Source organism: Equus quagga, chromosome 6 (genome assembly GCF_021613505.1).
Source record: "Equus quagga isolate Etosha38 chromosome 6, UCLA_HA_Equagga_1.0, whole genome shotgun sequence".
NCBI classification, from domain to species: Eukaryota; Metazoa; Chordata; class Mammalia; order Perissodactyla; family Equidae; genus Equus; species Equus quagga.
The window spans coordinates 62,156,941-62,169,154 of NC_060272.1; the positions used below are offsets into that span (position 1 = coordinate 62,156,941).

The following is a 12,214-nucleotide window of genomic DNA, read 5'->3' on the forward strand; positions in this document are numbered from 1 at the left end:
AAGGAATTCAACTCTTGTCACCTTCCCTTCTCCTCCTGCCCCTGAGATTGGCTGGGGATAGAGTCAGGTCCTGCCTCTGCCCTCCTGGGAATTGCTGAAAGACAGTGAATGCCTCTTGGGACAAGTAAGGCCCTAGCAAGGACGAATCACAAAATTGTGTGTGCCCTTCAGATTTTCTTTATTATCAAGGTGAAAAAAATACTTATTTTCTCAACATCACCAAATGCAGATGAATGGTCCATAGGCCACTTATCTGCCTCCTCTCTCCCCCAGCCCATGCCTCGGAGCATTTCCAACACTCTCCATTGCAGAAGGTGTTTCCATACCTGTCGCTAGAAGCAGCAGGGGAGTTTTCCGTGTCGGGAAGGCAGCCCGCCTAGGGACCTGGTGTCTGGCTGCACTCTGCCTGGCTGTCCTATCTTTCCTAACTCTGCCCTTCCGGTGATTTTCACATTTTCCCCTCCATCTTACTTTCAGAAGATCTCTGGGGAATGCAGTTTTTGTTCTATTGCTTCACGTAATTCCCAGGGCTGGGAATGAAAATTATTTCCTTTCACAACCCCTGGCTGAGTGCCTTTCACATCCTGGCGGTGTTAGGGGTGATTTATAAACTGCCGGGTCTGGGTCTCTTTCCTCCTCCTCCCTCCCTCCCACCATCATTTAAAACAAGACATTGCACACGACCAGCTCCGAGGTCAGGGTGTCCTCTGAAGTCGGCCACTGGGGCTTTTGCTCCGAGGCAAAGATTCCATGGAACCACAGTGATGAGAGCAGGAAAGCCATGCACTCCTGTTAGAAGAAAACAGAAAGAGGCCCCACGGCTGAACTTATCATCTAAGAGAACAAACAAGACCCAAAGTCTCAAAGTGTAGGGGTTGGCTTTGAACTGAGAATGTAAAAGCAGATTTTCCAAACTTGTCAGGATTGTGTTTCATTTCTAGACTTTTATTCTCAAAGGGACAATGAGGAAGAGATGCAGCTTATGAAGTTTTGACCTGAGAAATGAAGAGAAGTTACTTTTCTTTGCTGCCATAAAACCGAGGAGGGGAAAAATTAAGCCGAGGGCTTCATTTTCCCTCTGTTACAACAAAGCGCAGAAACCAGACGGCAGAGTGTCATTAGGAAAGTGATGTGTCTTCATCTGATCCGAAGACCATTGTCGCTCAGCAGCTCCACAGAGTCCTGTCCTGCCACTGGACTCCCTTCAGGTGTCGATTTGTCAGAAGCTGAAACAAGACAGTGGGGTGAACAAATCAGTGGAGTCAGAGGGTTTCTGTCTGAGCCAGGCTTCCAGGGAAAACAGTGTGGACACTATGGGCTGCTTTTCCTACCTCGTGGTCAAGAGAACCTTTTCATAGTCCAGGTTGAAAAGGCCCATACAACCTCTCTGCCTTGTTGCTATTCTTTCATCCTACACTGTGTCATCTTGTTGGTCACATACCAAATCTTGACTTGTGCATAACTCACATAATAGCACCAAGCCTTCAGACTTGATGGCCTGGTGACTATTCATGAGGTCTGAGCATCAACATCGCAGAGGCTGAGGTTCAGACCCAGTGCTGCCACTGCTCATTATTAACCTCTGCGGGCCTCATTTGTCCTCATCTGAAAAGTGGGGGAAATAGTGATTACACTTACCTCCCAGAGTTGTTGTGATAGTTAGATTAGATGATTTATATAAAGGGATGAACACAATGCCTCACACAGAGTACAAACTCAAAGATGCCAATTCTTATTTCTAAGTGTGGGAGGGAGCCAACGGAGAAGGTACTGGAAAAGAACTACCTCTGGTGCTGTGACACGGCAAGGAGGGAGGGAGCAGGACTCAGAGAAAGAAGAGAAACAAGAAGCCTAGATGGAAGACACTGTCTCCATCTCCTCCTGCTCTCCCTCCAGTTTCATTTTGAAGGGTCAGCATCTAAGATTTAAAGTCATATATCATCCCTATTTCTTTTTTTTTTTACACTAATCATTGTTACAGAGATATTCAAGTCCAGAAAGCCTCAGATATTAGATTTGGTGCTCACATATGTCTAGTGTTCTAACTGGGAAATGCAGGAGCAGCTTCTATCTTCACCCTTCTGTTCCCAAATTAATGAATGACTTCTCTGACCATTAGGGGCTGTTAGCACCTCAGACTTCTTCCTGAACCTGGATCAGTGATTGACTTTGTTTTAAGATCCTGAAAGCAAGGAGCAGTTTTCAGCACAAACAAGTGGACTGAGACAAGCTCAATTTGCTAAAGTACTGGTTATTAATGAATACAAGTGATGACATACATGTGGAAATATCTGGGCTACTGGACCTGTCTCTAGTCTCTCCCCAGTCTCAGGCCAAGGATGAGGTGAGAATTGGGGAACAGACCCTGGAGAAAAGAAGAGGGGAGTTCCTGAAACACCTAGAACCAAGTCATTGGTTTGTCCTCATCTCTAGGTGATGACTCATGGAGTATTTGGCTCACACATTAAGTGGGGGCTAATTTGACAAGGAATCAAGGTTCATAAAACCCTCACATGTGGCATTTTTATAGGGTATGGCCAAACCAGAGTCGGTTAAGCGGAGATGTCACTAGTCACATGGTCATTTGAGCACCGTAGCACATACTCCCTTCCCCCCACCTGCACAGGCGAAAAACAGAATCACATTCAGCAATATTTTATGCTATTTGGAAATTGTTAATTATTCAGATATGGGGGGTTTTGTTTTTGTTCTTTGCTAATTCTCTACTAGTTTTATTATTCCAAATACCTTTTACCTCTTTCATTTTGAATTAGAGTTTATTTCAGTATTGTTTTTCTTTCAGCTGTGCTATTATAATTTAACAAGGAATTGAATTTTTCAAAAATGGAAACATGCAGGATAAATGATAAGGACAGTGTCTTTTTGAAAAGTTTGGGTTCAGTTTTGTTTTGGCATCATAGCAAATAAAGAAAAAGGAATTGATTATAGATAGAAATGTGATATTTTTTCTGTTGAGAAGACATGGCTGTGGGCCTCCAGGTTGCCCACTGGCACTAGAAAAGGCAACTTGACCCTCCCCATCTATCCTCGCTCTGTGCCTCAGTTTCTCCAGATGTAAAAGGACACTAACCAATACATCCATCTCCCACTCAATTCAGAAATATTACAAGAACCTATGAGAGAAAATCTCCACAAAATAGTATTGTGATCACAGAACTTATTTGTTTTGTGTCTTTGTAATCGTACCCAAAGTGGGGGTTATCCTAACAAAAATAAAACTAAACAAGAAGGGGTTGGAGTTGCTAAAAAAAGAGGGATTATAGCAAAGGAAAGCTTCCCCTTCACCTATCAAGAGGCAGGCTCTGTTAATGACGAGCTCCCGCTTCCAGACAGCACCATAATTTCTCTGTAACCAAGATGAATAATCTATTTTGTGGCTTAACCTCTCACAAAGAATTTTGGAAGTAAACTCAACACTAGGAAATACTATTTCCCAGATCTCTTAGTCTCTCCTTTATTCAACACTTTTTCATCCTTCTAATTTCTCTTCTCAAAAACTTTTCAACTTAGCTTTTCATTGCTGATTCCTTTCTCGCTCCTCCACAGCACCTTCTTCTCTCTTCTAATCTGGCCGTTTTTCGTTTTCTCACTTGGCTCTTAACTGTGGTCCTCCTTCCCCATCTCTACTTCCATTTCCCTTGCACTTCTATTAAACTCATTTTCCTCTTTCTCTTTTCTCCCTTTGAGGAAAAATTCTCTGATCCACAGAAAAAAAATGACCAGCTAGGGTTGTGTTGGGAAGAGAGCAGAGACAGCATAGTGAAAGCTGAGCAGGCCAAATATGACTGCATCAGTCTGAGTCGATGCCACCTGACAATTCAGACAAGACCTGGTCAGTACAGAACTGCAAGACTCTCTTGGAATTTCTACACGTACATAATTGACACTTTACCCCAATCCTATTCCACAATCCAGATGGTGGAAGAATTTCCTTGTTTACTTGAGATGAATTCTCATCCATCATCTTTCACTCCCACGAGACCATTGCTCACAGTCCCTGAGGACTGTCTATTAGTATCATCATTTTGCTACAGTTAGTGCTCATTATTGTAGACGGTTGGGAAATGTAGCATTCTGGTTCATTAAGTTTTCTGATTAATTGAAAATTGCAATATACATCTTCCATGAATTACTCATTTCTAGACACCTGGAAAAACCTAAAAACCAAAGCTAAATTGAGCTGGGTTAATCTCTCTTGGAAAATTCAGAGGAAACTTCAGGACTCACAGAATATCAGGGTCATTGCAGATGTGTTGTAAATGTGCAGAAGGACAAGATAATTGGGGTTTCCATTTGACACAATGTAAATGTGGCTTTTGGTGTGTAGCAACACAAGTCTTGTGCGAAACGAGTGTACCATGTCAAGCACATTATGTCTTTTAAAAAGTTTCCCTCCTATGTTTTGAAATGTGTTTAAATGTTCAAAGGAAAGAAATTCGTGACCTGCCAAGTTACAAAACAGTGTATGTATGATGATTCCCATTTTGTAAGAAAAAGTGTATATGTAACAGATATAGTTAAAGTGTGGAACACTTTATCTCCCTCCACTTGGTTCCAGCTGGGTTAATATTCCAATGAATCCACCTGTTCTAGGGGAAGGGTGGGTTGACCATACAAGAGGTATGAACAGAGAAAGGAGCCACACATTCTAGAAGTGATATTTTTGGAGGCTAACTCCACCAGTGAGAGAATTTTATCCTAGTAACAAAAAGGGTACAATGGAGTCTCCAGGTGTCAGGAGGGGTTGCCATTCTACGATCACCCACTCGCCTTGCCTTCTATTTCTATCCATGGGCAAAAGAGGCCACACTCTGGAGGAACTAGCTCTCTAGCTTCCAGAAGCCCCTGCATTCTCCAGAGATCAGAGCAGAGGTCACATCTTGGCTATGCCCCATCCTGCCATCACCCGCACCTTCTCTTAGAGGTTTTCCGAGTCCTCCGTGTGTATCTGGTGGCATCTGTGCTCGCTGTTGGCCCTCTAACACCTTCCACGAGCCTGGGGTCCTGACTTTGGTGTGGATCTCTTTCTGCCCACTGATCTAAAGCTCCTGTGCGCAGCAGATCATTCTTATCTTTTTAAAACCCTTGTAGTGCCTCTTAACAGTTCTGGGCTGAGACCCACATATTTGTTAAGTGGATGAATTCCCAATCATTGGGTCCCTCAGTGATGATACGGTTGGCATACCTGATATGTCTTCAGCACTTCACAGTCTTTGAGTGATACGTGGTAACTCATACATTCCTCAAAGTGACCCTGGAAAGCAGGCACTCTATTACCTCTGCTTTCAGGATCCAAAAAAAAAAGAGGCAAAAAGGACTTGCCCAAAGTGACACAGCTGGTTACTGGGTGCCAGGACCTGGACGCAGAACCAGGAATTCTGATTTCAAGCTAATGCTGTTTCCACTGTGACAGTGGTTCCAGAGCCCAGTGGCTCATGAGAAAGCCCTGTGGAGATGGTTAACAAACCAGAGTCGAAGCCCCTCTCCGCCCCTGGACCTACTGAGTCAATCTCAGGGTGAGACCCGCTGCCTGCATTGTCAACCACAGGTGATTCAATGCCCTCCCACCTGCCTTCCCATGCCAACCAGCTCTGACGCCACGTCCCAGTCGATGGTATCAAGGCTGACAGTGACTTTAGAGGCTAGCTCTGGGTGCGCTGAAAATCGAATACTCCTCTGTTAGCAACCTCCTTATTTGTAAGGAGTTCATTTATACCTCCCAGGACCCTTCTCCAGAACACTGCTGTGTTAACAGCTCAACTTCTAGAAAGTCCAAGGTTAACAACAGTTGTGCCATTCATCAGCCCCAAGAAAAAAAAGGTCAGGAAGGTTTAACAGCCAGGCCTACGAAGGCCTCAGAAAGGCTGTTGAAAGGCCTCAGGGCTGAGAATAGGGGCCCAGGCTCCTTAGCCTGGCTCCAAACCAGCTGGACCTCAGCTCACGGGACACGCCTGGGAAAGGCGATTGTGTTGTCAAGACTCTGCAAAGTGAAGGGCAAGGACCTGGCAATTAAGTGACCACAGACCTATGCAAGAATCACCCATCTGGGGATTGCAATCGGTGGGAAAGTTCTTCCTGTTGGGAAGACTGAGTCAAGTTTGGAGGGATTGGGCAAACCCCCCAGCAGGCAGGACGACTAAACCCTAAACTCAGTCAAGAGAGAGACCCTCGCTGTTACTCCAGAGGAGCAATCGGGAGTTGGGAGTCGGTGTAAGAACTCCTCCAAACCAATTTAACCTGCTGTGAACCCAGTCAGCGGACACCTCGGACCATGATTTATAAGGGGGTCACCTCCAGCGAGGAGTCTGGGCTACTTGCCTGAGTGCTGTACGCAGGTCAGCCTGGAATCCATTATCATAATCGCCGGGAGAATCAGTTAGGAGACGAGTTGGAGCAAGCCAAAATTTGAAAAACACATTAACAGTGGTCTGACGAGATGCCAGAAGAGCCTGCCAGCAGGGACAGCTGGAAGGCCAATTTTTTAGTCAATACTGAAAGGTGGTTGCTTAAACATCCGAGTCAACACACACTGATTTCTCTCCGACTCAATACTCCCGTTTAATTGCACCGGGGAGTCTCTCCACTGACACAGCTAACACCCAAATACAGAGTGGAGAGAAAGAAAAGCGCGTCATTGAAGTGCAAATGAGGTCCTGGGTGCAGCCTGCAGGCCTGGGTCCCGCTGGAGTGTTTCCTATTGCCCTGGCAGATGTTGGCTGGGCCCCGCAGCCGCAGCCATTCGATGAGGCCCCCTTTTTAAAGAGAGCCCAAGGAAGGGGTGAGCATCACATCTCAGCTGGCCCTGTCTATGTGGTGTGCTCCTTGCCACTGCAGCTCCATGGGCTGCCAAGGTTCTGAGATATGTTTCAGGAGAGATGGTCCTTACAGGGGAGAGGGAGGCAGGGGGAGCCTGCTTCCCAAACCCAGAGCCAAGTCACGGGGAAGTGCATGCCCCTGGGGAGGGAGCATGGTTTAACAACCAGGTGGTAACCTGGTGAGGTTGATGGCAGATGAGATCAATGAGGTGAGCCTCAAACGTCCTCGTCCTCTTGTCCTCTCGACTGCCTAGAGATGGGGAAACAGGCAGGTCTCTGAGGCAGCCAGATCCAGCGGCCTAATCTTCCAAGTCCTGACAGGTTTTGGCTACTGATGGAAACACTGTCCCATGATGACACCCACATACGAGCCAGGTGGAATGGCCCCTGGGCTGGAGGTGACAGTGGGGCTCCTACAGTGACCCTCTGCAGCCTTCACCTACCTCAGAGCTAAGCATGACGTTAGCAGATGTAGCCGAAAGCCCATGAGAACCAGGATCTGAACCACCACGAAAAGGCAGACGCTGGGAGCAGGTGACAGGAATCCTTCAAGGCTAAATTCTATGTCTGCTGCCAACCAGCGGTGATAAGAAGACTGTATCCCAAATTACCTGGGGAAGTTGCTGAAAGCAACTTCTGATTTGGTCGGTCTGGGTCTGGGTAGCTATAGCGAGGTCCAATGGCCCAGCTGGCTTTGTCCTCGTTTCTCCAAGCTTCTGGCTCACACCACACAGTGTATCATTCACCTACAGTGTGTCAGCTATTCCTCATTAATACACCTGCTAATCACACCCAACAATCAGAACTCTGTTCAGATGGAGCCCAGAGGATCTGAGAGAAACATGGCTGGGCCACTGTGAAGCCAAGAAGTCCAAATACAGCAGGCTACAACTAGGGAAAACTAGAAGATTATTTTGGTCTGTTACTCAAAGAGATCTCACACGGACGTAGTCTGCCTGAGATAAACAAGCCTGAAGATCCAGTCCTACTTCTTCTACTTCCCAGCTGTGGGACGTTACGTAAATCATATAAGCTTTCTGAACTTCAAGTTTCTTACCTCTGTTATGGGACTAGTCACGTGACTGTTGTATCAAGTGAGATAATGAGGGTAAAATGCCCGGCACAAAGTAGTTGTTCAACAAATACCAGTTCTCCACCCTTTCAGCTTTCCCACCCAAACTGAGCTGGCCTCAGTTTCTCCTTCTCTAGCTGTTGGTGTTGGTTTTCATCAAGGAAAGTAACAATTAGAAAAGGTATAGGGGCCCTGTTAAGAAACTTGTCTCCCACCTCTAAGCAAGATGCCCAGCCCTGTCGGTCTCTCCTGTGGAGGGACCCTCCATGCATCAAAAGTTTGAGAAATGAATTTGTTCACCTCCTTGGAGCATTAGGAGTTCTTAGACCTCCCCTTCTGAGCTGTGTATAGAGCAGCCATTTAGGAATTCTAATGGCAGACGCCTTCTCCCCTTGAATGTTCCTGTGGACTCCAGCAGCTCCTCACATTGCCCCGTGCTTCATGCTCCTAGTTTTTGTGTGTGGATAGGGAAGCTCAAGGCCAGACTGTCCAGGGCTCCTGCCCACCTCTCTAACCTCATCCTCTACTGCTCCCTTTCTCTTCCACCCCTCTCTAGACTCACTGGCCTTATTCTTCTTTAAACGTGTCAAGCTTACATCTGCCTTAGGGCATGATGCTGCCTGGAAGCCCCTACCCCGATAGCCATGTGGATGGCTCTTTCCCTTCATACACGGTTCAGCTTAAATGCTGCTTCCCCAAAGAAGCCTTCATTGGCCCTCTCCTCCATTATTCAGTTTTATTTTCTTAACATTTATCACTAGCTGAAATAATCCTATTTATTTTGTTACATGTTGTCTGTCTTCCACTACTAAAATGCAAGCTGTATGAAGGCAGGGACCCCATGTGTTTCGTTCAACAAGCCTTGAGCATCAACAGATCCTAGCCCAGTACCTCACCTTGACACTCTGTATTCCAGGAGCAGCAACAGTTTTCCAAGAAATGTTGTTGTTGTTGAATGAATCTGTGAACATTATAATTCCATACCCTAATAACATTGGATGACTATTTGGGTCTTGAACATTGCCAGAAACATGCAACTGCAGGAAGGTAGGGAGTGGGTAGTGCCTCTGAGTGACGGCAGAAAGCCTGCTGAGAGCTTCCATGTCCCAGAATCCAAGATTCCACCTGACCTTGGATCAGAGCCAGGGAAGCTCTGCTCTGTCTCCTCTCACCAGAACTGAACAGAAAGGTGCCGATCATTCCCTCAGCCGCAGATTCTGGAGAATCTGAGAAGCCTTCAGGCATTGGGCCAGTGCCCAATGCCAAGGGCTCAAGTGAGAGTCAACCAAGAGATATTGTCTAATAAAACTAACAATGGCTAAGTTCTTTATATGGATTATTCAGCTGTTCTAACTCTTCACATGGATTGTCTGGTTTGTCTTAAGAAACCGTCTTTCCTTGAGAGATGGTGCACTGCAGCAGACATACGCTACTCCTTGCCTCAAAAGCTTAACTCCATCTGGACCACCTAACATGGGGTTTCCAGAATGAGAGAGTGGCAGTGGCTGCACAAAGCCAGAAAGGACAGGGGGAGGAAGGGCTGCTGCTCTGGCGATTCATTTTGCAGGCCCATCCCTGACCCTTCACCACTCCTTTGTAACCCCATACTCAAACCCCAGCTGTGTCAGCTCTGAGAATGGCTCTTGAGGGAGCTGAATGGCTCGCCAGGGCAGTCAAGCGTAAGAATGAATTGAGAGAAATCTCTCACCCCCACCACCTTCAGGGACAAAGCAGAGAAGACGGTCACTGGGCCTACACTTTGTGGCAATGTCAATGCTCTGAGGTCTTTATGAGGGACCATATGGTGGAAATAGTGAGGAGGCACTCCTCATTAATAGGTGGCACGCTACTGACAGCACCACGTCCACAGAAAATTCATTTTGTACATCCTAATAAGTTTTTCTGAGAATTAGAGATTCTTTTGGAGGAGGGCATAAAGGGCCTTTTCAGAATGAAGGGCCCCCTGGGACACTTGTGGTGGGGAGGTGGGTGGGTTGGGGAGCATTAAACAAAAAAGCTTATTCAAAATACAGTGAGCAACCAGCAGAAGCATCATGCCCTAGAGCCCCAAGCTCCACCTGTGCTATCCCTTTCTGGCTCTTTCCCATCCCCCATAAGGCACATCTCTGAACCCACCAATTCTCTTCTCATGCAACGCAGAGCTGGGAGTCTTTGTAACGGATCTTGTGTCCTCACTGTCTGCTACATCACTCTTGGGGAGCACCTTCCGGCTGTCCCCGTACCTCAAGACTGCAACAGGTTTGCTGTCTCGACTTCCTTGAGCACTTGCTTCTGCAAAAAAGCATGAGGGGCAGAAAAGTAAGAAGGTTCGTGCAAGCAGGCTTCATGAGCGGTAGAGGTGGGGGGCCTTCGATGCATCGGAACATCACCGGCCCCTTGGGCCTCTCACCCATGAGGGCACGGAAAGGACACAGCTTAAGTCCCCTCGCCCTGCACTGCTGCGGTCTAAGACATAGCTCTTGGCGCTGGCTGCATGTTCGAATTCCCTCAAGTGCATCTCCTCAGTCTCCCTCCCGGGCCTCCCCCAAATCATCCAAAGAGCCAGTGAATGTGTCCCACGGGAGATAATCTGAGGGAAGAGGCCAATTTGAGAAGAGCATTAGCAGGCATGTTAGTGTTTCTGTATCCCCCTCTGCCATCCCTGGCTTTGAAAGACTCCATCTTGCTGTGGGAGAAAGTCCCTTGGCTCCTGGAGGTTAATGGGGTCACATTCTCAAGCCACTTAAACATGTAGGAACCAGTGTCAGCATGGGGTCTCCCCTGAGGGGTCCTGGCCTTCCTGTTCCTGCTGAAGCTGCCAGCGCTGTGTTCCATGAGGATAGGAGGGGCAGGCAGAGAGAGGCAGACACCTGCTTCCCCAGAGCCTGACAGCTGAGGCTCTGCACAGGAAATCCTAGGCTGATGGGGAAAGAGGCAAGGGAAACATAAAGAAGGACAAAAAGAAAAGAGGCCAAGACCCCTCTTCTGGGATCCACACCCAGGGCTGTGCTGTTTCTCTGCATAGAGATACCTGGCCAAGTGGGTAGGGCTGGGGGCTGACATCAGCCCGGAGGAAGGAGTGATTCTCCTCTAGGATAAGCCATGCCTGGGGGCTACCTGCCAAAGGGATGCCTTTTCTCAGTTTGCAAGGAGACACTGTTTAGGCTCTAGGAGGGCCCCCCCCCCCACCCCACTGCCTCTTTCCACATCCTTTCTTCCTCCTCTTTCTTAGCATCCAAGTGGAGATCTTCAGTTGAGACACTTACTCATTTTCTACTCTGGGTTGTTTATCTTTTGTTTCCAGCTCAGAACTGGAAGTAGATTAGATGCTACTGACCCTGACCCTGTTTTGGAATTCTGTTTCTCAAACTGGATGGTTTTGGAACCCCATGCAGGGAAAATGAGAGAAAATAGTATCAGGTTTGGATGAGGCACAACTTCTGAGCAAGATTCTGCCCTGTCCTGGTGCTAAAGCCTTCAGCTCTGCCTTCCTCTCTCCCACAGTCAAGGGGCAAAACACCTACCTCCCTCTCTACTTTGTCTATTTCTGATAACAAAGAAAAGAAAAGGAAAAACTGTCTGTTTACCCCTGTCTAGCAGCCCTCCGTACTGTGGGGAGGACATGGTGGGGGGAAGCAGTGATGGTGGGCGAGGCACCCAGAGCCTAGACATTCAGGGGCCGCAAACTCTCATGAGGGTGATTCCTGGTATTTATCAGCTAAAGTTATTTCTAGTTTTTAATTTAGATCTTCCTATTTCAGTGTCTCCATCAGTAAATTGTGGCCCAAACCAATCACAGCTCTCAAGGACAATAAGGTGAGCTGATAATTAGAATGAAAGCACTATGAAAACAATTTTACAAGTTCTTCAAATACCCATCTCTCCCTTGGTACAGCCCCACTTCAAAAAATAGTAAGCATAATTCATGTGTCCCAAAGGGACATCCTGCATATATTAGCTATGTAAACAAGGAACCTCTGGATTTAGAGATTTTCCTTTCCAGGCCCCTGGAGCAGCTAAAGATTAACTCCTGTCAGAATGAATACATTTCCTTCTCCAGTTTGCTTCAGAGCTGCAGGAAAGTTTGCCTCTTGCTACTGAGTTTCCCCCTCAGGTCAGCATTTCCCAGCATTGACCAGGCCGGTTGTTGAGGGGCCCTGACCGCATCGGGTGGATGGCTCTGCCTTGACGCTGATGGAGACCTTGCTGTTGGATTCCAGCTGCTGCTTTTTTTGAGCGCTGTGTGCCAAATGGTGATCCCTGGTTCGGCTTAGCACTAGATTGTTTTACCCTAAACTCAATCTTG

At 47.1% G+C, this 12,214-nt stretch overlaps 1 protein-coding gene across 1 annotated transcript in view; it reads right to left on the reverse strand.

Annotated features, from left to right (window-relative positions):
- Nucleotides 1-1,137: 1,137 nt before the first annotated feature.
- The window catches only part of LOC124240732 (guanylate cyclase soluble subunit beta-2-like), a 62,675-nt gene continuing 51,598 nt past the window's right edge, over nt 1,138-12,214 (reverse strand). Inside the window, 2 exon segments of the mRNA XM_046663862.1 lie at nt 1,138-1,226; nt 10,045-10,200. Of these exon segments, the coding sequence (XP_046519818.1) occupies nt 1,138-1,226; nt 10,045-10,200 (245 nt within the window).